This window comes from Notechis scutatus, chromosome 16 (genome assembly GCF_049901735.1).
Source record: "Notechis scutatus isolate UNSWTSFEM ecotype Mainland chromosome 16, rNotScu1.2, whole genome shotgun sequence".
In the NCBI taxonomy this organism is placed as follows: Eukaryota; Metazoa; Chordata; class Lepidosauria; order Squamata; family Elapidae; genus Notechis; species Notechis scutatus.
The window spans coordinates 7,774,961-7,800,000 of NC_142024.1; the positions used below are offsets into that span (position 1 = coordinate 7,774,961).

Sequence of the window (25,040 nt, forward strand, 5' to 3'; positions counted from 1 at the left end):
CACACAAGGAATTTGTCCTGGTGCAAATACTCTCAGTGCACATAAAAGAAAAGATACATTTGTCAAGAGTCAAGAGTCATAAGATACAACACTTAATGATAGTCATAGGCTTATATAGTCATAGGGTATATAGTAAATAGAATATAGTCATAGGGTACAAAAAGCAATCAAATCATGCTAGGAAACAGTCAATATAAATCATAAGGATACAAGTGACAAAGTTACCGTCATACAGTTACAAGTGGGAGGGGATGGGTGATAAGGAAGGATGAGAAGATTAATAGTAATATTAATGCAGTAATGTAAATAGTTGGACAAAATAGAATAGAATTCTTTATTGGCCAAGTGTGATTGGATACAAGGAATTTGTCTTGGTGCAAATGCTCTCGGTGTACATAAAAGAAAAGATACATTCATCAAGAGTCAAGAATCATAAGGTACAACACTTAATGATAGTCATAGGCTTATATAGTCATAGGGTATATAGTAAATAGAATATAGTGATAGGGTACAATAAGCGATCAAATCATACTAGGAAACAGTCAATATAAATCGTAAGGATACAGGCGACAAAGTTACAGTCCTACAGTCACAAGTGGGAGTGGAGGGGTGATAAGGAGTGATGAGAAGGTTAATAGTAATAGTAGTGCAGACTTTGTAAATAGTTGAACAGTGTAGAGGGAATTATTTGTTTAGCAGAGTGATGGCTTTGGGGAAAAAAATGTCCTTGTGTCTAGTTATTCTGGTGTGCAGTTCTCTATAGCGTCGTTTTGAGGGAAGGAGTTGAAACAGTTTATGTCCGGGATGTCAGGGGTCTGTAGATATTTTCACAGCCCTCTTTTTGACTCGTGCCGTATACAGGTCCTCAATTGAAGGCAGGTTGGTAGCCATCGTTTTTTCTGCAGTCCTAATTATCCTCTGAAGTCTGTGTCTGTCTTGTTGGGTTGCAGAACCAAACCAGACAGTTATAGAGGTGCAGAGGACAGACTCAATCGTTCCTCCTCTGTAGAACTGGATCAGCAGCTCCTTTTGGGCAGTTTGAGCTTTCTGAGTTGGCACAGAAAGAACATTCTTTGTTGTGCTTTTTTTGATGACATTGATCACAAGTTAGAGAGAAGGAAAGAAGTTGGACAACCCTTTACAATTTTAAAAGCCTGGCGGATAAACCTTGGGTCACCTTTGTGTCCAAACACGGCACAGGTGAGGATTGTTGAAGTGAGTTTTCTGGAGTGGCAGTGAAGGAATTTGTGCAAGGTGGAAGACAGGAGTGGCACCTTGGCCATTCGGGCATCTTCTAAATGTAATGCACTGTTCATCTCACGGGTTTTGGGAGTTGAGAAAACTTTCTTTTTCTCTTCACTCTGCCACCTTGTGGGGAAGGCTCCAGAGTCATATTCCAGAGGTTAACAAACCAGCAACTTCTGTTTAATTTAATTTTAATGATGCCTTGGCACGTGCAGAGTTTTGAAGGGCCGTTCACCTCACCAGCATCTTTATTGACCTCTTCATGGAGTTTTTGGACTATCCGTCAACGAAAAATGAAACGTTCTCACCGTTTGAAAAAGGCGATGTTTTGGCAAGGACAGCCTCCTCCTTTTTACCTGAAACATTTGTGGTGTTCACAATGTGGTTTAGGGAAAGGGAGAAAATCTCTCCCTCCAAAATTCAAAGCTGCAAGTTGCAGGGTTGCATCTCCCATTCATCCTTCTTTGCCAGCACACTTCCAGCAGCTGTTCATTTCCCTGCGTTTCTCATGGTTTTCTTGTCCCACCCCACTTCTGGCAGCCTACGTATCTTCCCATCATTCTGCCCCCTCTTAAAATTTTCTGGTTATGAAAAAGGATCTTTTTACTGGCTCTGGAGACGCCCTGGATGGCAGTGTGGAAAAAAACAAGGAGCCGAAACGGAGGGGGAAAAAAACCCTTTCTTTTCTTTTCTACCCTTCTCCTTTTCCCCTCTCTTAACTACAAGGGAACGCAAAGAGAAATTAGCGGGTTGATGTTTGGAGTCCTTCGCTTAAAAACTCGGAGCTTTGTTAAGATTTAAACCCTGAACCTAGGAATGGAGGAGCGAGGGATGGTGGTAGGATGGCCATGGAGAGGGATAAGAGAACATAAAATCACATTTATTGTCACTTTTCTCTGCAAACACACTGGCACACATAACAAAATGAAATTCTGATGCCCGCTCTCAAAAGAAAAGAAATAACTAAGCATGCACATACATGAACACACATATACATATGCAATATATATAAATATATATTGTGTTCGTCAGACAAACACAATACAGAAGCCTGATGATGGCAGATGAGATTCTGCCAAAACGTTGCTACAACTTTAAAAGCACAACTACAATGACGTGGGAAAATACCCGAACAAAGCTGAATACCATACATGTAAGTACCTGCGAAAACTTAAGAATATATATATATATATATATATAAAGGACAACTATAATGACATAGGAAAATACCCGAACAAACCTGAATAACATTCATTTATCTATCTATCTATCATCTATCTATCTATCTATATTATCTATCTATCGTCTATCATCTGTCTATCATCTATGTATCATCTATGTATCATCTATCTATCTATCATCTATCCATTATCTATCGTCTATCATCTGTCTATCATCTATGTATCATCTATCATTTATCTATCTGTCTATCTATCATCTATCTATCATCTATCTATCTATCTATCTATCTATCTATCTATCTATCTATCTATCTATCTATCTATCATCTATCTATCTATCTATCTATCATCTATCTATCTATCATCTATCTATCTATTATCTATCTATCGTCTATCATCTGTCTATCATCTACGTATCATCTATCTATCTATCTATCTGTCTGTCTATCTATCTATCTATCTATCTATCTATCTATCTATCTATCTATCTATCTATCATCTCTATATCTATATACCCTGTGTCCTCGAAAATATAAGCCCTACCCCACAAAATAAGCCCTAATTAAGATCCCACCCACTCCAGAGTGGATAGGTAAAAATTAAGCTAGGGTGGGATGGAGGGGGGGTGGAGCTGCCCTACTCCTTAACTCTGGACAGTTATAGCCAGGCCTGGCACACCCGGACACCTGCCTTGCCAGCCCATTTCTTCTGCAGCTGGCAAGGCTTTCCTGAAGGCCTCTGGAGCTGAGAACAAAGCTCAGGATCGATCCAGAGCTCTTGTTATTGGCTGCAGAGGCCTTCAGGAAAGCCTTGCCGGCTGCAGAAGAAGTTCCTGAAGGCCTCTGACAGCTAAAAGGAGGCCGGGCTCTGACGCGTGCAAGTGAGATTGGTCAGTGGATGACGTCCCCTGAAAATAAGACCTGGTGCCTTTAAAAACAAAAGACAGGGTCTTATTTTCGGGGAAACACGGTATCTATATCTATATATCTATAATCTAATCTGTATATGGCACAAAGCTATTACAAAACTTAGTTGTTCTGCTTTAATTGATAAGTTGATTTGTACAAACCATTTACAAACGATTCATTTATAAGTGAACAAATTAGCCTTTTGTTATGTTCTTGGCTCCATTCCCTCCCAAGCGGTGAGAAGTTTCAAGAACCCATTTTTGGGTTTAACGTCGTACAGTGTCCCTTTTGTGGCAAGACGGCGAAACCTTTCAATGGTAGGATTGATGCGATGTCATTGACGGTCATCATAAATTCACAGTAAAACAAATGAGAGGATCCCTGACTTACAACAGTTTGTTTAATGACTGTTTGAAGATACGACACCAGTGAAACACTTACAACCATGGCAGCATCTCTGTGATGACCCTAAGGGACGTGGCACAAAAGCAACAAAGTCACAAAAGTAGGTCAAGTCCCTTTAATTACCTCCAACTTGGCCCCCAATGTCCAGTTATCATCCGCTGTAAAAAAAAAAAAAACTCTCCCAAGAACAGTTTTTAAAGGGAAGAAATTCAGTCCGACCCCAAAGTACATCCAGATTATAAATAAAAACCAACACAAACCACTGGCTGCAGCAATCAATGAGACAGGGCAGGATAAGAATTGCAGAACTCAAAACATAACGAAACACACACAGTTGGGAGGACGCCAGAACCCAGATAAGACGTGACAAAAATAATGCACGCTTTGTTTCCAGCAAGGTGCTGTGCGTAAACACACTTTATGTCCTGTTTCCCCAGCTGCAGCTAATTAAGGGAATCAGGGCCTTTTTCTCCCCCGTAATCCATGTTGCTCCCTTATCCATTCCTCCCTACGTGCCCTAGGATGAAGAGGGGCTGGCCCGGGGTCTTCATCTGAATGCCCAGCCAGACTGTGCCCTTCCCCAGTTTCCTCCACAGCCACCATAGCCACACTCCCACTCCCTGTCAGCTGTTCGATCTCCCCCTCCGAATCAGATTCCAACAGGGGCATGGCAATCTCCATGGTCATGTGATCAAAGTTTGGACGCTTGACAACTTGGCGTGTATCTTATGATGGTTGCAGTGGTCATGTGATCTGACAAGCCATGTCAATGGGGAATCCAGATTCACTTAACAACTGCAGTGACTTACTTAACGACTGCAGTGGTTTGCTCAACACCCTGTGGCAAGGAAGGTCATAAAACAGGACAGAACTCACTTTGAACAAATATCTCACTCTTTGGGGCTCAATTGTGGTCATAAGTTGAGGACCACCTGTAAAACTGAGAGAATTCCAGCTAGAATTGTGGCACTCCCTAAAAAGTGGGAGGCGGGGCTTAGAGAGGGGGCAGAGCTAAGGACTTGCCCTGCTACAGGTAGTCCTTGACTTACGACCACAATGTCGGGATTCTGGCAGTTACTCCAATTAAATCATGAGCCTCGAGCCACACTCCCAAAACTAAAAAGGATTGATTAGAAGTTAACATAACTGACTCTGAGATACATAATTCACTGTCAGCCTTGATTCTGCTTTTCCCCCCCACCCCTACATTTTGTATACACGTTTTATAGTTGTTGCACAATTGAAATTTCTGTTGCTAAGTGAGACATTGGTTGTTTTGCCCCATGTTTACCGACTTTCTTGCCACTGTTGTTAAGCGAATCATGCAGCTGATAAAATTACTAACCCAGTTGTTAAGCGAATCTGGCTTCCCCATTGACTTGGCTTGTCAGGCAGTCACAAAAGGAGATCACATGACCCTGGGACACATACGGCCATCGTAAATACGAACCAAGCATCTGAATTTTGATCCCGGGACCCCGGGGATGCTCAAAAGGTTGCAACCATGAAAAACGGTCGTAAGTCCCTTCTTTTTTTTAGTGCTGTCATAACATTGAACGGTCGCCAAACGAACTGTCGTACATCGAGGGCAGAAGGATTGGGTTGGGTTGGGGAAGTGAGCAAACTCCGAGCCCGCTGAAATTCAGCATGGCAGTGGCTGTGACTCTTAAGGTGGCTTTGCTGGGTTGGTGAAGGACGCTGGACGCTGGGGTCCGATCATCTGGAAAACTCGGCTTAATAGTGACAATGCCAGAGATGGTATTCAGCCGGTTCAGACCGGTTCTGATGTACTGGTTGCGGAAATTTTGGCTGGTTTGGAGAACCACAATACTGCGGTGGAAGCCTCCCATTCAGTGTGATGACCCAAAGGGGCGTGGCACAAAGGCAACCCAGTCAGATAATCAGTAGGAATCCCTTTATTAGCTCCAACTTTGCTGCCAATGTCCTGGTTACCTTCTGGCTGGAGAAAAACTCCCCCAGGAAAACTGCAGAGAAAATCAAGTCCAAAACATGGTCAACAAAAACTTTAATCATAAGTCCAACCAAGGCAAAATGAGGCAATTAGCTCGGCAGGGCAGGAGCAAGAATTCCAAACGTACAGGCATGGCAGTAACTCAACACAGTTGGGAAGATGCCCGGAACACCGATAACTAAAGTCAAGACAAGATAAAGTCACGTTTGGGCCCAGCAGACGCCGCTCTCAGCTTGCGTCTCCTTTAAACTCTCATTCCCAGATGTGGCTAATGGAGGGAATCAGGGCCCTTTCCTCCCCCGTAAGGCATGCCACCCACGTTGCTCCTTTCTCCGTTCCTCCCTGCACGCCCCTAGGATGAAGAGGGGGGTGGACCTGGGTCTTCCTCTGAACTCCCTCTCCCTTGCTCTACCTCTCCCCTGCTCTGCCCAGCCGGACTTTGCCCTTCCCCAGTTCCCTCCACAGCCAACGGAGCCACGCTCCCTGTCAGCTGTTCAGCTTCCTCCTGGGATTCAGTCTCCAACAGGGGCATGACACTCAGGACCAACTTTCGGATAACTTGACGACCCTTCAATGGCGAGGGGGGAACCCTTGCTGTTCTGTCCCCCTCCCCCCTGCCCCATTTCCTCTTTCTTCTTGGGTTGGCCCTATGGGAAGGCCTGGCTCTCCATCGGGAGCCGAGAGCTTTTCTCTTGTTTATTTTTTGAAATGGATTCCCGTGGCAGGAGAGGCTCCTCCAGCCGGCTGATAAAAACCTTAACAGTGATGGAGTGAAAAACAGCTTTGCTTTGAAGTGGGTCTCGCATTACCCTCTCCTGCTCCAGCCTGTATATTTTATTCACCCATAAAATGATTTATAAGCATTAAAAGAGAGGGAGAGAGAGAGAAAGAGAGAGAGGGACATCAGCTACCGTTTGGAGAAAGGGCTTGGGGGGGGAGCGGAAATTACAGATGGTAGGAACCGCTGGGCTGTATTTTTAAGTTTCTTACACAGAAACACACAGACACACACACACACACACACACACACACCTCTAAGTAACAGCAGGAAGCTTTGGGCATTGGGCAATGCCTCCATCTCTGTCACTCCCTAGTTTTTCCTTTCTGTGTTGGAAAAAAACAACAACAAATTTCAACAACGGAGAAGATGATTTAAGCCGGAGAAGATGATTTAAGCCGGAGAAGAACGATGCAAGCCGGAGAAGATGATTTAAAAAAAAAAGAAAGATAAGAGACAGGAGACTCTTCCAACTCTGTTAATCTGTATCTGTAGCTATATTCTGCTGTACATCCCCGAGAGACAGGTCCTTCGATGGATGGATAAGGGTCGTGACTTGCCCGGTGGAGCCTCCTGTTCTGACCCAAACCCTTTTCCAATAAGACAAATAATAACCAAAGGGAACAGAAACCTTTTAATGAGTCTTACGAATCCCCGGTTAAAAGGCTGCTGCAAACTAATTAGAAATATTCCACAACACAAGAGTCTTCAAATACCAACTTAAAAAAACTGTAATGTCCACGAGGCTGAGTTTCAAAACGTCTTTGCTTCCTGCAAAGAACGTTTGGTTCACAGCTGGCTTTTATCCTCTTGAGGGAGGGGCCATTACCTTGCAGCCTTACTCCCGAGTCGCCCATGCTGCTGCAGCTGCTCTTTCCTACAAGCAGCCCTGCGCACACGCGCACTTGGCACAATCTCCTTGGGAACCTCCTCATCGCTGCTGCCAGCCCCACAATCCCTGAAGGCAGCAGTCCACTCCCCAATGGTCCTGGCCCCTCATCTGAGTCCTCCTCCGCCATCCGCACCTGCTGCCGGCTAACCACAACACCTCCATAGACAGGCGCAGTGGATCTTTGAGGGCGGGAAGCAACTAGGAACGCTTCTAATTTCATTAAACTTCCTCCTGTTCACTAGCTGACCTTCCCATCCTGCACACAGGGTAGTAGGCCCCCATTTTTATTTCTAAATTCTGCAGAGATAATCCTTGGCTGAATGACCAGCGACCCCACCGCTAAGCAGTGCGGTCCTTAAGCGAGACATCATGCGGCTGTGACTTGCAGTTTCACCCTGCCGGTTTCTCCATCGACTCCGCCTGTCGGAGGCCGCCCAAATGCTGACACCACGTCCCTTCTCCAGTATCGTCATCACTTGGGTTGCTAAACGGGGCAGCCGTTAAGCAAGGACTCCCTATATGTATAATACACGAATTTGAAGATGCAGAGTGTTAAGCCTGGATTCCCCAACGGGTGTTAAGGAAAACAAACTAAACAGAATGTGCAGCGAAGTCAGATAGGAAGACAGGTAAATGTGTGAGATAAGTTTTCTAGTTAACACGCAGTAAAAATACAGATACGCTTGTGCTATCAAGAATATAGTTTATTCCATTTAAGAATTATAGCATAGGCAAATAAACGGTCCATTAGTCATATATCAATTTCAGTCAAGTCTTGTCGAGGATACTCTAATTGCAAAGTCCGTGTCGAATAGCCAGTGTCAGTACACATATAATAAATCTGTCCAAAACTTATCTTCTCTCCGTTGAGAAATATCTTCAAAGTAATCCAACACTTCTTCTCCTCCCCGATCCAGCAAGAACGCAGTCTTCAATAAGCCAGCCAGTAAGAGCCAGAGAGTGCCTTGCTGCTTATATAGTACTTTTACAGCTGCACCCTTAATTACATTCCTTTAGCTTAAAGTCACATACACTTTATCTGACAAACCATGATTCATCATTTTATTATCTTTACCCAAAACAGTTAGGGTAAAACAATGTTATCCCTAACACAGAGGATAGCGGCTGTGCCAATTTTTATTTAGAATACCATCCAGAGGTGGCTTCCTGGACTTCAAACCCTCCCCCCAACAGCTGCTGTTCAGAGATATACCCTGCCCGAATAGGGAGGCTCTAATCTCAGTACTTTTAATGCAATCTCAGGTTTTTACGTACGAGATTGGGCAGTCATTTCTCCGAAACGATATGAGGTCTCCTGCTCAAGCAGCGGGTTGGGCTAGAAGACCTCCAAAGTCCCTTCCAACTTGCTTATTCCATATTTTGTACACTTAAGTCGATTTGTTCTCGATTTGAAATTCCTGGAGGGGGATGCCAGCACATGCCAGTTTTGGGGAGGAGTTTGGAGAGGCTCGTATAAAAAACCAATAACTCCTCTTCCCAGAGTGTGGGAAGCAGCAGAATTTTCCCAGGGGCCCAGAATTTAAGATAGCAGCAAAAAAAAAAAAGAAAGAAAAAAGAAAATATGCCATTTTAAATTAATGCCGTCATTCTCCATTCCCCACCGAAAGCCACTGCAGATGCGATGAGATTCATCGTCCAGCGTCGCACCTGGCTTGTCCGTTACATGTCAGCCAAAATAATAAAAAATAAAAAAAAAGAACGCCTGCCCCTCCCCTCAATCTAATCCATCAAAAATCTTTGCCGGAGGAAATTTGGGGAAAGAAATATCTTGCATCCTGGGCTTAATGGACGAATATCGATGTCTTTAAACCCCGAGCTTTTGCCGTAGGGGTAAAAAAAATATTATTATTTTTTTGGCGTGGTTTGGGCCTAACAATTCTCCCCTCAGCAAAATGGGACGTGTTTTTTCAGAGCGGTTTTTACATGCCAGGCTCCCAACTTAGCCATTTCTCCCAATTCCTGGAGTATGGATTATTATTATTATTATTATTATTATTTCTGTTTATTTTTTTTCCCTCCCCCTAAAAATTCCAGTTGCTCTGAAATTTAATCACATTGCTCATCCTGTGAGGCCTCGGAGATTTTTAAGCAGCTGCAATGCCGAAGCTCCTAAAAAGCTAAAACTTGCCAATTGTTTCCTCCCTTTTCCCACCCACCCACCCTCCTTTCCAACATGTGTGAATTTATGGCTGACAATTTTTTGGGGGGAAAAAAAAAATTAAGGCTTCCCGTGTAGATTGTGGCTGCACGGAACCAGTGGTGGGATGCAGCCAGGTTCGCACCAGTTTGGGAGAACCAGTTGTTAACTTTCTGAGTAGTTTGGTGAGCTGGTTGTTGGAAGAAATCATTACAGCAGAGAGAAGAACCGGTTGTTAAATTGTTTGAATCCCACCACTGCACGGAACTTGCCTAAATTCCAATTAAGAGGTGGCAGCATTCATGCAGAGAAATGGCATATTGTTTGCATACGGATTATGTATTAATAATATTTTATTAAAAGTCACTATATGTGTCTAGGAAAAAGTTCTAGAAAAGAGTGATAGATTGTCTCTTTAGAACAGTGTTTTTCAACCTTGGCAACTTTAACTTATGTGGACTTCAACTCCCAGAATTCCCATGTGGACTTCAACTCCCAGAATTCCCTAGCCAACTGGCTGAGGAATTCTGGGAGTTGAAGTCCACAATCCTTAAGATGGCCAAACTTGAGAAATATTGCCTTAGAAAGTAGGAATTTTTCAGTGACCAGCAACTGCAAGACCAAAAAATGGCAAGAAGGGGGGGAAAAAACCCCACCTGGATTTCCTAATTGTCTGTTACTGCTCTACCAACAGCTTCCTTTGTTCCTTATCCAGTGCCCTCCGCTCCAGCTCCCATGATTCTCTGCCTCCCTGAGGGTTCTGGGAGTTGTAGTCCTACGCTAGAAGATGCCTTTATTTTCCCCCATTGGTGAGGTACCAGATGCTGTCAAGGTGCGCAGCCCGTAACAGGCTCCACCTCTCTCTCTCTCCCCAGGTGTGGTTCAGCAATCGGAGAGCCCGTTGGCGCAAGCAGGCTGGCGCCAACCAGCTGGCCGCTTTCAATCACCTTCTGCCCGGCGGCTTCCCCCCAACCGGCATGCCAACGTTGCCACCTTACCAGCTGCCCGATTCGACGTATCCGACCACCACTCTCTCCCAAGGTGAGTGCCAACTCATAAAATATTTCTTTTTAGAGTTGCCAACAGAAAGGGGAGGGGGGAAAGGGGTTTGGAAGAGCAGTGCGGCAGCTTGGAAATCGAAAGTGCATTCCATACATAGTTTTTCAAAGATAGTAACTAGGTGACTGAAGTTTCTGCCAGGCAAAATTCTAACTGGAGAGCATGATGGATGACTCTGGGCTATGGAAGTGTCCCATTGGAGAATATGAATTATGATACACTCAGGGGGTGTGGGGGGATACCAGGGTCAAGGGTGACCATGAATGATGTGTCTCAGAGTTGGCTGCACCCAAGCAGTGTTGGACATGTTAACTCCCAATAAATCCTTTTGAAGTTTTGGAAGTTTGGCTCGAGGCTCATGATTTAGTTGGGGCAACTGACGGAATCCTGACAGCCAGCCGACTCTGAGCCTTCCCAGGTGGGACTGACAGGAAACACGACTGGTTGAGCTAATTCTATTTTCTTGCAAAGCTGTGTTAACGGACACCTTGTAGGTCTGTCCCTTTTACAGTCCGAGAACTTAATGAATTCCCTTCTCGTCCTTTTCAGAAGAAATTGGACAAGCATGGGTCTGAAATGTTACAGGGGTTCCTGCTTGAGCTTGACTAGAGGACCTCCAAGGTCCCTTCCAACTCTGATATTCTGTTATTCCACCTCTTTTTCCACCCGTTGTGCAGCTGAGGGTTAGGCTGCCTCTTATCTAATTCTCCCTTAAGCAGCATTTCTTCACCCCTCCTTCCAACCTCTTTCTCACGTGCCTCCGGAGCCTCGGGGCTCCGTCTGCCCTATCCTGCCATTGGGGGTCACTTTCTCTTTTGTTTACAATCGGTTTCATCTCCCGCTTTGATTGGCACAATTCAAGGCATCCGGGCATCAAATGCCCCGCCTCTTCTTCTCTTCCTACAAACCGAAACAACAGCCCTGCGAGGTGAGTTGGGTCGAGCTGTGCAAGGTCACCCATCTTGCCATCTTGTGCAAAGCCGAAACTCCCATGCTGGCTGGGGCATTCTGGGAGTGGAAGTCCTCACGTCTTAAAGCAGACCAGGTTGAGGAATATTAGCTGCCTCTTCCCTCTTGAGGAAGCTGGTGTTCCCCTCCCCAAACTTTGGACAAAGTAAGGAATGAGGAGGTCCTTACGACAGTCGGGGGTCCAAGGAAGTGGGTGATGGCCTCAAATCTGTTAGTCCTGACCCAGGCTTAGCAAGAGTAAGAAACTGATGCTTTGTCATGAAAAAACCCTCTTGTGAATGAATTGCATTCACCCACTGAAAAGTCCAGGCAATAGTCCTTCAAAGAGTTAACTGCAGTTCCTTGCGATAATTGCAAGGCCATGAAGGGCTGCAAATTAAGTTCTGGCAAACAGTCTCGGAGCAAAATCTTCAGAAAGACAAACTCTTGTCTCCCACGACAACCACTCCCCTTTCCTTCTATTTATTCAACTCCTTGTCCTCTGTTGTTCCCCTCTCCTAACAGCTCTGTGCATACGCGCCTCTGGAAACAGGCTCCAGCCGTTCTTCCTCCTCACTCACAGCAGCCTCCAAAGGCAGCCGTCTGCCTGGTGGCTGGAAAATGTCGGACGGCCCTGGCCCTATCTCTGCATCCGATGTAGAGCATCCATCAGAGCTTTCCCCAGACTCCAGACCTGGCCCAAGCTCCTCCCCAACCTCCTCAACGTCCTAGTCTTCCACCAGCTCCGCTGGCCGCTGGCGGGCCACAACAGTTGCAAGGGGTTTACACAAAAAAATGCATTGCCATTCCTTTCTGGATGGCTTAGTGTCGTTGACTTCTCAAGCTAGCGTACCCTCCTGGGGACGGAGGGGTGTCTATCCCTTTCCTGGTGGTCTCCTTTCCAGTCCTCCTTACTTCTTTTCGGTCAGCTCCTCAAGGAGATGCACGTTCCCCTCCTGAATCATTAGTTGACTTCTCAGGCTAGCCTTCCCCGTCCTGGTGGTCTCTCATCCAGCCCTCTTCTCCGTTGACGCTCCAAGGAAACGGTTTGAACTGCGAGCCCCTCTTTCTCACGGCTCCTTCTTTCCCCGCGCAGACGGAGGCAGCACCGTACACCGGCCCCAGCCTCTCCCACCTTCCACCATGCACCAGGGGGGCCTGTCCGCAGCCACCCCTGACTCCAGCTCCGCCTACGGTGCCCGGCACAGTTTCTCCAGCTACTCGGACAGCTTCATGAACCCCAGCGCTCCAGCCAACCACATGAACCCCGTCAGCAACGGCCTGTCTCCACAGGTAAGTCGTTCTTAACCGTTCTTCTCTAGCCATTTGCAAAAAAAACTGGGGTTGGGGAGGGGGTCCCTTGGAAGAGTGATGGTCCCCGGAGTGGGTGGGTGGGTGCTGCGGGAATCAGGGGTCCCCAACTGGGATAGCGTATTGCTTTGCAGATATATTAAATTCTTCCACACCACCGAGGCAAAGATGGATAAGGCATCGCATTCTACAAATCATTTTTGTTCGTTGACGTCACCTGTGCTTTTTTCCTCCCTTGTCTTAGCCTCTCAACAGGGGGCTCGATTTCCCACACCCCACCCCAGATCTTGCTAAAATTTAAAAAAAAAAAAAAATTACCTTGTGCCGATATTTCTATCTTCAGAAATCCTCGCGGATCCCTAAACTGGCAATTTGTTATATTTCCGTGACTCGCAACCTTTTTTTTACTTGGGATTGTTGTTGGGCTATTGTTTGAATTTTGTCAGGAAAATGGGATCCAGGTTGGGGGAGAAGCGGTGGATTCCTGCCTCTTTGGGGGATCCCCCCCTACTCCATTTTGGCCCACTTCGACGGAGCCAGCAAAGGTAGAAATTTTTTTAAAAAACCCATCTACTGCTCTGTTCCACGTCAACAAATCCCAGCCATCCAAACTGGCCTTCTACACACATAATTTAAGTTTATTACTGGTGTTTTTGAGCAAGGCGTGAGAAAAATTCAGATCTGGATCCCTTTTCCTCCTGCACACATTTCAGACACGTAATTTATCGATGGAGCAGTAAAATTTGGTCCCCAATCACCAGCACAGAAAAGGATTTCTGAGAGAGAGAGAGAGAGAAAAAATTCGCCGCACTAAACGTGTCTCTTCTTTTGATGGGTTTGTCTGAAATTATTTTGATTGTACCGCGTGGTCTTGTAACGGATTGAAAGATGTTCTCGCTTCTGTCGTCCCAAGGAAAGGGGTTGCGACTGCTTATTTGCTGATTTGCAAAATGGGAAAAGCACACCTTATAGTTTATTGCTTTTTAAGGCTTCATTTCCATCTGAAGGGAGGATGCAGATCTATAAGAAAGAGTAAATTAATCGTGCATAAAAATAATTGGGGCTCCAAAATTTAGGGAATTCCTTTAGGGAAGGGGGGAACTGTGAAACCCTGAAGGTGTGGGTACAAAACCGTTTATCCATATTTTGTTTGTCTTATCACCTTTTCTTTCCTGCGAGGCTTAATTTGGAAAAGCCAAAGATCCTTCTTAAGGTGCAAAATTAGAATTTCCTAATTATGTGGGTTCTGCCGAGGGGAAGGCGTTCTGTACATGAGGCCGGTTGAGAAGGACCCCGGAGAAAAATCAGGAAAAACAGAAGTGAGGGCTGAGCAATCAAATGGAACCCCAAATGGGAAAAAGATAAATAAAAGGAGATTCTTTTCAACCCAATTAGCCAGTAAGAAAAATAATCTTTCAATCTAGTTCTGCCAATTTTCCACTTAGGAGGTAAAACTAGAAGAGAAATAGAAGAGAAGAGAAATAGAATAGAATAGAATAGAATAGAATAGAATAGAATAGAATAGAGTAGAGTAGAGTAGAGTAGAGTAGAGTAGAGTAGAGTAGAGTAGAGTAGAGAGTAGAGTAGAGTAGAGTAGAGTAGAGTAGAGTAGAGTAGAGTAGAGTAGAGTAATAGAATAGAATAGAATAGAATAGAATAGAATAGAATAGAATAGAATAGAATATAGAATAGAGTAGAATAGGAGAAAGAGAAGAGAAGAGAAGAGAAGGAAGAGAAGAGAATATAGAATAGAGTAGAATAGAATATAGAATAGAGTAGAATAAGAGAAAGAGAAAGAGAAAGAGAAAGAGAAGAGAAGAGAAGAGAAGAGAAGAGAAGAGAATATAGAATAGAGTAGAATAGAATAGAGTAGAATAGAATATAGAATAGAGAGTAGAATAGGAGAAAGAGAAGGGAAGGGAAGGAAGGGAAGGGAAGGAAAGGGAAGGGAAGGGAAGAGAAGAGAAGAGAAGAGAAGAGAAGAGAAGAGAAGAGAAGAGAAGAGAAGAGAAGAGAAGAGAAGAGAAGAGAAGAGAATTCTTTATTGCCCAAGTGCAATTGGACACACAAGGAATTTGTCTTTGGTGCAAATGCTCTCAATGTACATAAAAAGAAAAGATACATTCGTCAAGAGTCATAAGGTACAACACTTAATAATAGTCATAGGCATAATACGCAAATCAGAACAATTTTATTCCAAGACACAGGGACACCGTAGGGATTCAACCTGCAAAATTGGGAGAAAGGGAAAATAATTTTGCATTCCCTTCCCCGGAGAGGTAGGTTTGTTTTGAAAATTCCTAAAAAGCGAGGTGGAAATAGATTATAATTATAAGTGCAGCATTCTCTTTGCAAGAGTCAAAAATAAATTAAAACTGTATTCACGCTCACACCAAGCTACTTTCAAGCGCTGCGCACTTTTACACATGGCTGGCTTCGAAAGGCCGGGCGGGAGATTTATCCATTCATTCATCCAATGTCATTGTGCACGTGTCGTGCGTCGGCAAAATGAAGGTTTGAGCTTGAAATTAGGAGATTAAATTTTTTTTAGGAGAAAAAAAAAATGAATCCTTTATCCCAATTAAAAGAGGGTGGCGAAAGTCAGTCCACCAGGGATGAAGGCATTTTTTTAAAAAAAAAATCTACAATAAAACGTCCCACGCTGCTTTAAGGAATTGGAAAAGTTTCTTATTTCCTCCGCCTGTTACAATGAGCGTCTCTCCCAGGCTGTTTAATTGGGGGCAGTTGTTCAACCAACGGCTCTCTTGGGCTTATTCTGACCTCTTCCTAAATTGGACTCTGAACCATCTTCCTCCAAAAACCTGCCAGCCGCAGTATTTTCCCTCTTTCGTTCCAAAAGGCTCAAGCCCTGTGCCCAAAGGTTGCAAGTGTGGGGTTTGGGGGAGGTTTTTCTCTCTCTCTTTCTCTCTCTTTTTTTTGCAAAAGTCTTGTACCTCCAAAGGCTTAAAAGCCTACGGAGCCACGAAATTGTGATACCTTCCCCGGCGCCGGCCTTTTGCAAATTGGCAAAGCGCGCCGGGTCTCTCTCTCTCTCTCTCTCTTAATGCCTCCTTCTCTCCCTTGTTCGCCGTAATGCCCCGATGTTCCCAATCTGCTTTGAGGGATGGAAAAAGATTAAGAATAATAATAATAATATATATATATATATATAAAAAATTGCAATAAAATATGTGTGAACGCGGGGGTAATTGTGGACAAATGCGGCATTCAAATTCATTTTTCCACTTCTTTCACATACCATTTCAATCTTATTTTCTGCTTATTAATGAGATCTTGTTGGCTGGAATGGGCAGAGCTGCCCGTTTTCTGGAGTAATTGCACATAATTTTCTTTTCCAGCCGAGATTTGCATCTTCGCCGCCACCCCCCTTCATTCTTCACTGTTTAACAGGGGGCCCCCCTCCTCTCTCCCCCTTTCCAAATCTCCCTCTTTCCTCCCCCCCCTTCCCTTATTTCACCCCCTCCCTGCCTGTCTGGCAAGACTTAATTTTAAATGCTTATTATACACTTAGACACTTGGACCAAACCAAGCAACGGGTGGGCAGAACGAAACCCTCCGTGTCAACCTCCCTTTCTCCTCCTTTCCTTTTTTTTTCTATTTTGGCTCCCTTGTTACCAGCCTTATCGCAGTTGTAATTAATGCTCTTTAAAAAAAAAACTGGGCAAAAAATCAGTATTGTAGTTGTGGAGAAAATGCACACACACACTCACACCCGGAACGTGGCTTGAAACTTTTCTTTCCTCTGAAGAAATTCAAAACGGAGAACGGCGCCAATCCCCCAATTTTTTTTTGTGGGGGGAGTTCGGTGTTTGGAAGGGACAGTGTGGATGGGTGTCAACAACGCGACACACCTTTTTTGTCACGTGGCTTTGTCTATCTTGGGTCTTCCATTGTGGTACATCTTTTCAGTCATGAATCTCTTCTGAAAAATACTCAGCAAATGATGGCGATTTAGATTCACGTCAAACCTTATTCCACAGCCTAAGAATTATTAGATACAGAGAGAGAGAGAGAGAGAGAAAGAGAGAGAGAGAGAGAGAGGGATGGATGATAAATAGATAGCTAAATAGATGGGAAGATAGGTAGGTAGGCAGGTGGACAGACAAACAGACAGACAGGTAGCTAGCTAGCTGTCTGGTGGATAGATGGGTAGATAGATAGGTAAGTAGACAGACAGACAGAAAGACAGGTAGCTAACTAGGTAACTTGATGGCTAGGTAGGCAGATAGACAAACAGCTAGCTAGCTAGCTAATTAACCCGATAGGTAGGTAGGTAAGTAGGTAGGTAGGCAGGCAGGCAGGCAGGCAGGCAGCTAGCTAGCTAACTTGATGGGTAGATGGATAGGTAAGTAGATAGATAGATAGATAGATAGATAGATAGATAGATAGATAGATAGATAGATAGATAGATGGATGGATGGATGGATGGATGGATGGATGGATGGATGGATGGATGGATGGATGGATGGATGGATGGATGGATGGATGGATGGATGGATAGATGGATAGATAGATAGATTGATTGATGGATAGATGATAGATAGATGATAGATAGATAGAGAGACAGACAGACAGACAGACAGACAGACAGACAGACAGACAGATTAGATTAGGTAGGTAGGTAGGTAGGTAGATAGATAGATAGATAGATAGATAGATAGATAGATAGATAGATAGATAGATGATAGATAGATAACCTGTTCTGCTGTTAGCATCAATTTGGTTCTGAACAAAGCTACTTTTGCAAATAATACATTACATTTTTCCTGCCTTTATTTATCCCCCATCCCCTCGGTCCCGCTTCTCCTGCGCTGATCATTTGATGACAAATGTTTGCAGAATTACCCATATTCTAGCTACCTGCTCAGTTGAATTTCTAAGAAAAGATTATTATTATTTTTTAGCCGTTAGCTGGGAAGGCGAAATAAGCGTCTCCGCAGAACAGGAAAACCTGCGAAGTGGGGGAGGGAGCCTTTGGAAGAGTTTTGTCCTTCCAGACGAGCCAGGAGGCCCCTTCCCTGCAAACCAGGAGACACATCCAGAGGGTTCAGAGGGAATTTATCTGTAGCCTTACGCTTTCGATCCCCTTCTTTTCAACCCCTCCCCTCCCGTGTGATGAGATCTCTTTTAATTGCACACTTTGTGAAACCTCTGCTCCTCTTCCTCGTTGGGAAAACTGCACTTCTATCAAGGAAGCTAACCGTTCGGTTTTATTTTCCCAGCTCCCTCCCAACCCCCAGGGCCCTCCCCCCCTCCCAGAGTCTCTCTGGCGTGCCTCAAAAGTTTGGTAAATTATTAAACTCCCACAAAGCTGCTGTTTCTTTGCTCACACCCCCACCCCACCCGCCTCTTCCATCTGTTCCTGTCAATTCGATGTGTCAGCTACAGGCTTTGGGAGGGGAGAGGGAGGAAAGAAGAAAAGATGGGACTTTTCTCGTGTGAAAAGAGAAAGGCATTTATTTTCCAGGACATCAAGGTGAGCCCTCCATGAGGACTTTCGGCCCTAGATAAGGCAGGCCCGGAAATGTTCCTGTCTCTGTTAGGGACAGGTGGAAAGTCAGGAAAATAGGTTGCAAAGGTAGAGAAGGTTGGTTTTGGGTTTAAAGCACATCCATGGAGGTAGGATTGTGGAGAAGAAGCTTTTGATGAAGGTAGGGTGGACAAAAGAAGATTTTGATGAAGGTAGGATGGACAGAGAAAGATTTTGATGAAGGTAGGGTGGAGAGAAGAAGGTTTTGATGAAGGTAGGATGGACAGAGAAAGATTTTGATGAAGGTAGGGAGAAGAGAAGAAGATTTTGATGAAGGTAGGATGGACAGAGAAAGATTTTGATGAAGGTAGGGTGGAGAGAAGAAGATTTTGATGAAGGTAGGGTGGACAGAGAAAGATTTTGATGAAGGTAGGGTGGAGAGAAGAAGATTTTGAAGAAGGTAGGGTGGAGAGAAGCTTTTGAAGAAGGTAGGGTGGACAGAAGAAGATTTTGATGAAGGTAGGGTGGAGAGAAGAAGATTTTGAAGAAGGTAGAGTGGACAGAAGCTTTTGAAGAAGGTAGGGTGGAGAGAAGAAGATTTTGATGAAGGTAGGATGGACAGAAGCTTTTGAAGAAGGTAGGGTGGACAGAAGAAGATTTTGATGAAGGTAGGGTGGAGAGAAGAAGATTTTGAAGAAGGTAGAGTGGACAGAAGCTTTTGAAGAAGGTAGGGTGGACAGAAGAAGATTTTGATGAAGGTAGGGTGAAGAGAAGATTTTGATGAAGGTAGAGTGGACAGAAGCTTTTGAAGAAGGTAGGGTGGACAGAAGAAGATTTTGATGAAGGTAGGGTGGAGAGAAGAAGATTTTGATGAAGGTAGGGTGGAGAGAAGAAGATTTTGATGAAGGTAGAGTGGACAGAAGCTTTTGAAGAAGGTAGGGTGGAGAGAAGAAGATTTTGATGAAGGTAGGATGGACAGAAGCTTTTGAAGAAGGTAGGGTGGACAGAAGAAGATTTTGATGAAGGTAGGGTGGAGAGAAGAAGATTTTGAAGAAGGTAGAGTGGACAGAAGCTTTTGAAGAAGGTAGGGTGGACAGAAGAAGATTTTGATGAAGGTAGGGTGAAGAGAAGATTTTGATGAAGGTAGAGTGGACAGAAGCTTTTGAAGAAGGTAGGGTGGAGAGAAGAAGATTTTGATGAAGGTAGGGTGGAGAGAAGAAGATTTTGAAGAAGGTAGGGTGGAGAGAAGAAGATTTTGATGAAGGTAGAGTGGACAGAAGATTTTGATGAAGGTGGGGTGGAGAGAAGAAGATTTTGATGAAGGTAGGATGGACAGAAGCTTTTGAAGAAGGTAGGGTGGACAGAAGAAGATTTTGATGAAGGTAGGGTGGAGAGAAGAAGATTTTGAAGAAGGTAGAGTGGACAGAAGCTTTTGAAGAAGGTAGGGTGGACAGAAGAAGATTTTGATGAAGGTAGGGTGAAGAGAAGATTTTGATGAAGGTAGAGTGGACAGAAGCTTTTGAAAAAGGTAGGGTGGAGAGAAGAAGATTTTGAAGAAGGTAGGGTGGAGAGAAGAAGATTTTGATGAAGGTAGAGTGGACAGAAGATTTTGAAGAAGGTAGGGTGGAGGAAGGTAGAGTGGACAGAAGCTTTTGATGAAGGTAGGATGGACAGAAGAAGATTTTGCCCTAAGATGGACAATCTCAATGGCTGGTTATGAATTCTAGTTAGAAAGGAAATGCCAAAGTTGGTTTACAGGTTTGAAGGACCCCAAACCCAGCTCCTTATTCCATTTTTTGGAAAAAATAGTAAAGGGAATCTGGCTGGTAGCAAAACGTTCATCCTCTCTACCCCCTATCTTTTTTTTTTTCCCAGAAAGGGCCCTGCCTTTCTGGAAAAGAGGAATGGAAGCTCAGTGGTTGGTTGAGGGGTGGTCCCAGGCAAACCAAGGGAGGTGGACATCTCACCATCAGCGTTAGCTGGACGTTCAGGACTCAGGAATGGCTTCTAATGCCAGCCCTTTTCAGCAGATGCGCTCACCTTTTCCAAGTGTGTGTGTCATCCAGTCTCCCTTCATGGGAAGTCATGTTTTTCTTGGTGTGTTGTGTGTTGTTGTTGTCTTTGAAAGTCCTTCAACATACCAACATCTCTGGTACCTTCACCATTTCCCGTGTTGCCCTGTAAGACGCCTTCTAAGCCCTTTCAAAGGTCCCTTCTTCTTTTAAACAAGAAAAAAAAGCAACCCCAGATATTTGCCCACATTCCCTCCTGCCCCGTCCAGTTGCGCTCTGTCTTTCTCCGCGCCCAGGTGTCTTTAACGGTGTCCACGGCTCTTGGCCACGGAGAATTGCAATGCAGAACGATATTCCTCTGTTGTTGTTGTTTTTTTCAATTATTATTCTTATCCCTTCTTTCTGAGATTAATAAGGCAACCCGGGGAGACGAGTTGAGGCCGGCCGAAGAGAGGAGAGAAAATGAGAGTCGAGCAATTAGCAACGCAGCCAAGCCCCTCTCCCCAGTGACCTCTGCACACTCTCCTTTCGACCAGCTGCAAAGCGTGGTCTGAGAAGGTCCCCAAGTCCAGGGCAGGGAAGGAAGTCCAACCGATGGCCCAGCCTGGGTGCAAAATTGTGAGCGACCCTCCTGGGTCTGATGGGGGAGGCCAAGAATGATGGTCGGGGGTCCCTCTGCCTTGTCCGTTACCCTCTTAGCTGCGGTGGGACTCTCTCTCTTGCCCAATTCTCCAGCCAGTGTAGAATTTATGAGCCACAGGGGCCCGGTGGTTAGACTGCGGTACTGCAGCTGCTTCTGCTGACTGCTGGCTGCCTGAAATTTAGAAGTTCCAATCCCATCAGGCTCAAGGTTGACTTAGCCTTCCATCTTTCTGAGATCGGTAAAATGAGGGCAATATGTTGAGTCTGTAAAACCGCTTGGAGGGGGCTGTAAAAGCCACTGTGAAGCGGTATATAAGTCTAAGTGCTATTGCTATCTTCCTTCCTTCCTTCCTTCCTTCCTTCCTTCCTTCCTTCCTCCCTCCCTCCCTCCCTCCCTCCCTCCCTCCCTCCCTCCCTTCCTTCCTCCCTTCCTCCCTCCCTTCCTTCCTTCCTTCCTCCCTTCCTTGTGGAAAAATGCAGTATTGTAGGCTAATTCTGCCAATTGCCAGCAGTTCTCCAATTGCCAGCTGACCTGCTGAAGGTGGACTCAGCCTTCTGTCCTTCTGAGGTGGGTGAAACTAGGGCCCAGATTGTTGAAGGCAATAGGCTGATTCCGTAAACCGCTTAAGAGAAGGATGTAAAGGCACTATAAAGTGGTATATAAGTCCAAGGGCTATTGCTTATTGCTATTGCAGGCAAACTCTGCCCACTGCCAGGAGTTCGAATCTCACCAGGCTCAAGGTTGACTCAGCCTTCCATCCTTGCAAGGCTGGTAAAATGAGGACCCATATTATTTGGGGGGCAAGAGGCTGACTCTGCAAACCGCTTAGAGACGGCTGTAAAAGCCCTGTGAAGCGGTATATAAGTACTATTGCTATTTTCCTTCCTTCCTTCCTTCCTTCCTTCCCTCCCTCCCTCCCTCCCTCCCTCCCTCCCTCCTTCCTTCCTTCCTTCCTTCCTTCCTTCCTTCCTTCCTTCCTTCCTTCCTTCCTTCCTTCTTTCCTTCCTTGTGGTTAGAATGCAGTATTGCAGGCAAACTCTGCCCACTGCCAGGAGTTCAATACTCACCAGGCTCAAGGTTGACTCAGCCTTCCATCCTTTCCGAGGCGGGTAAAATGAGGACCCAAATTGTTGGGGAAAAGAGGCTGACTCTGTAAACCGCTTACAGAGGGCCGTAAAAGGACTGTAAAGCGGTATATAAGTCTAAGGGCTATGGCTATTTCATGGAAGTCTAGCCCCTTCCCTGCTCCATCCTCAGAATACAGAGCCAAGGAGCTGCAGAGAGTTTCACCGAGAAGCTGACTTGTCCGCTGTACAGTTGGAGAGCGAAATGTGGCTGGGAAGGGGATGCTCTTTTGGGGGGGGGAATAAGAGCCCTAAAAAAGAAGAAGAGCAGAGGGCTTCCCCCCCACACACACACACACAAAAGGTGGAGGGTCCAGACTGTTCCCCTCGGAGGAGAGAACGGGGCCGCCGTTTCCAGCCAAGCGAGACGAGGGAGGTGTCCTTGCCACACACACGGGTCAGCCAGGCTGAAAGGAGGGAAAGTGATCAAAGGTATGGACAGCTGGAGCTTTCCCGATAAGGGCGGTATTAAGGCTTATCGGGCGCAGGGATGAGGCCTATCCTGTTGCAGTCAATAAGGGCTCGAAAACAGATCACTGGCTCCCCTGGGGAATCCCAGCGGAGCGCCAGGAAGAGGGGGGGGAGGCGGGCGCCGCGATTTAATCGGAGCTCTGCAGCCAAAGGGGACCGAAACTGGCTTCTCTCCCCCAACCGTCCTTCCCCTCCAGGCTTCTGCACACGGGTTACACATAGGAGCAGTCCCGGGGACAAAGGAATCATGTCTCCAGTGACATAGAGAGGGGGGAGGAGTATCCCAAGCCCCTTTACTGACAGCAAACCCAGCAGTCAAATGCTGGGGGCTGTTCATCTCCGGCCAGGGGGATTTTTGTTCGTGGGTTGTGAAGTCTTGTCCGACCCATCGCGACCCCCATGGACCATGTTCCTCCAGGCCTTCCTGGCCTCTCCCAACCCCCGGAATCCATTTAAGCCGGGGGTCTCCAAACTTGGCCAGTTGAAGGCTTGTGTGGACTTCAACTCCCAGAATTCCTCCTCCAGTCATGGTAGCTCAGGGATTCTGGGAGTGGAAGTCTACAAAGCCTTAAACTTGCCAAGTTTGAAGACACTTGGCTTATATCTACCTGGCCTAATGGGAAAAAACACATTGTGAGTGGCTTTCTAAACCAATGTACTATTTGCTATTGTGGCTTACTAGCTTTGCAGTCCATGGCTTAGAACAGAGGTCTCCAACCTTGGCAGCTTTAAGAATTGTGGACTTCAACTCCCAGAATTCCTCCTCCAGTCAGGGTAGCTCAGGGATTCTGGGAGTTGAAGTCCACAAGCCTTAAACTTGGCAAGTTAAGCTCACGCCGACTGTTTCGGTGACTCCATCCGGCCCGCTCCTTCTCTACCATCCCCTTCTTCTTCTTCTTCTTCTTCTTCTTCTTCTTCTTCTTCTTCTTCTTCTTCTTCTTCTTCTTCTTCTTCTTCTTCTTCTTCTTCTTCTTCTTCTTCTTCTTCTTCTTCTTCTTCTTCTTCTTCTTCTTCTTCTTCTTCTTCTTCTTCTTCTTCCCTCCATCGTTCCCAGCATTGGGCTCTTCTCCTTCCTTCTCATCAGGTGGCCAAAGTCTTTTGAGTTTCCTCTTTTATTTATTTATTTTATTTTTATTTATTTTGATTTGCCAATTGTTTACAAGATAATAAGTATAAATGTATACATAGTTGTGAATACATGAAATGGTTACATATAAGAAAAATAAAAGAATAAGAGAAACAATAGGACAGGGACGGTAGGCACGTTGGTGCGCTTATGCACGCCCTACAGACCTCTTAGGAAAGGGGTGAGGTCAATAGTAGACAGTCTAAGGTTAAAGTTTTTGGGGTTTGGGGAAGAAACTACAGAGTCGGGTAGAGTATTCCAGACATTGACCACTCTATTGCTGAAGTCGTATTTCCTGCAATCAAGTTTGGTGCGGTTTACTTTGAGTTTATATCTATTGTGTGCTCTTGTGTTGTTATGGTTGAAGCTGAAGTATTCATTGACAGGTAGGACATTGCAATGTATGATTTTGTATACCATGCTTAAGTCAGACCGAAGACGGCGTAATTCTAGGTTTTCTAGTTCTAGAATTTCAAGTCTGGTGGCATAAGGTATTCTACAGCGAGTAGAGGAGTGGAGAACTCTTCTTGTGAAATATTTCTGGACTTTCTCAATTGTGCTAATATCAGATACATAGTGTGGATTCCAGACTGATGAACTGTATTCGAGTATTGGTCTAGCAAATGTTTTGTATGCTCTGGTTAGTAGTGTGATATTACCAGAGAAAAAGCTACGTAGGATTAGGTTAACAACTCTTAATCTTCAGGATCCGGCCTTCTCAAGAGCAGTCAGGGTGGATCTCCTCTAGGACCGACCGGTTGGATGGTCTTTACCGTCCAAGGGACTCGCGGGAGTCTCCACCTCCGGCCCCAGAGTTCAAGGGCCTCCATTCTTTGACGCTCAGCCTTCCTTGTGGTCCAACTTCCACAGCCAAACATTGCAACTGGGGAAACCGTAGCCGTGACTCTGCGCACTTTTGTTGGCAGGGGGATGCCTCTGCTTTTGAGTGGGCTGTCTAGATTTCCCATAGCTTTCCTCACCAGGAGGAAATCAAAGACCTAGATTTACAATCTAGAGTCGCCCTAAAGTGTGGCCACCTTTTTTCCTGCGAGGCATCAAGGCTCCCTCATTCCCTACATAGAACCATGGCCCACAGGGGGAAATTGCCCCCCTTCTTCTCCTTTTTTTTTGCTTGCCAAACTGCCTCTCCCACCAAAGCCCCCAGGACTCAGGTGGCCCAAAGGAAAATCCCTGGACCATCCTGGCCTCGTTGTCCTCTCCGTCTAAATCCAAGCCCACTCCTCCCTGACTCCCTCTGGCCATTCCGCCTCTTTCCTCTTCCGGACCCACCCCACGGAGGGGCTGGGAACCCCACG

General features: G+C 45.4%; 1 protein-coding gene across 1 annotated transcript in view; it reads left to right on the forward strand.

The window, feature by feature from the left end:
* PAX7 (paired box 7) overlaps positions 1–25,040 on the forward strand; it is a 138,256-nt gene that overhangs the window by 72,074 nt on the left and 41,142 nt on the right. Inside the window, 2 exon segments of the mRNA XM_087944801.1 lie at positions 10,415–10,580; positions 12,643–12,839. Coding sequence (XP_087800927.1) covers positions 10,415–10,580; positions 12,643–12,839 — 363 coding nt within the window.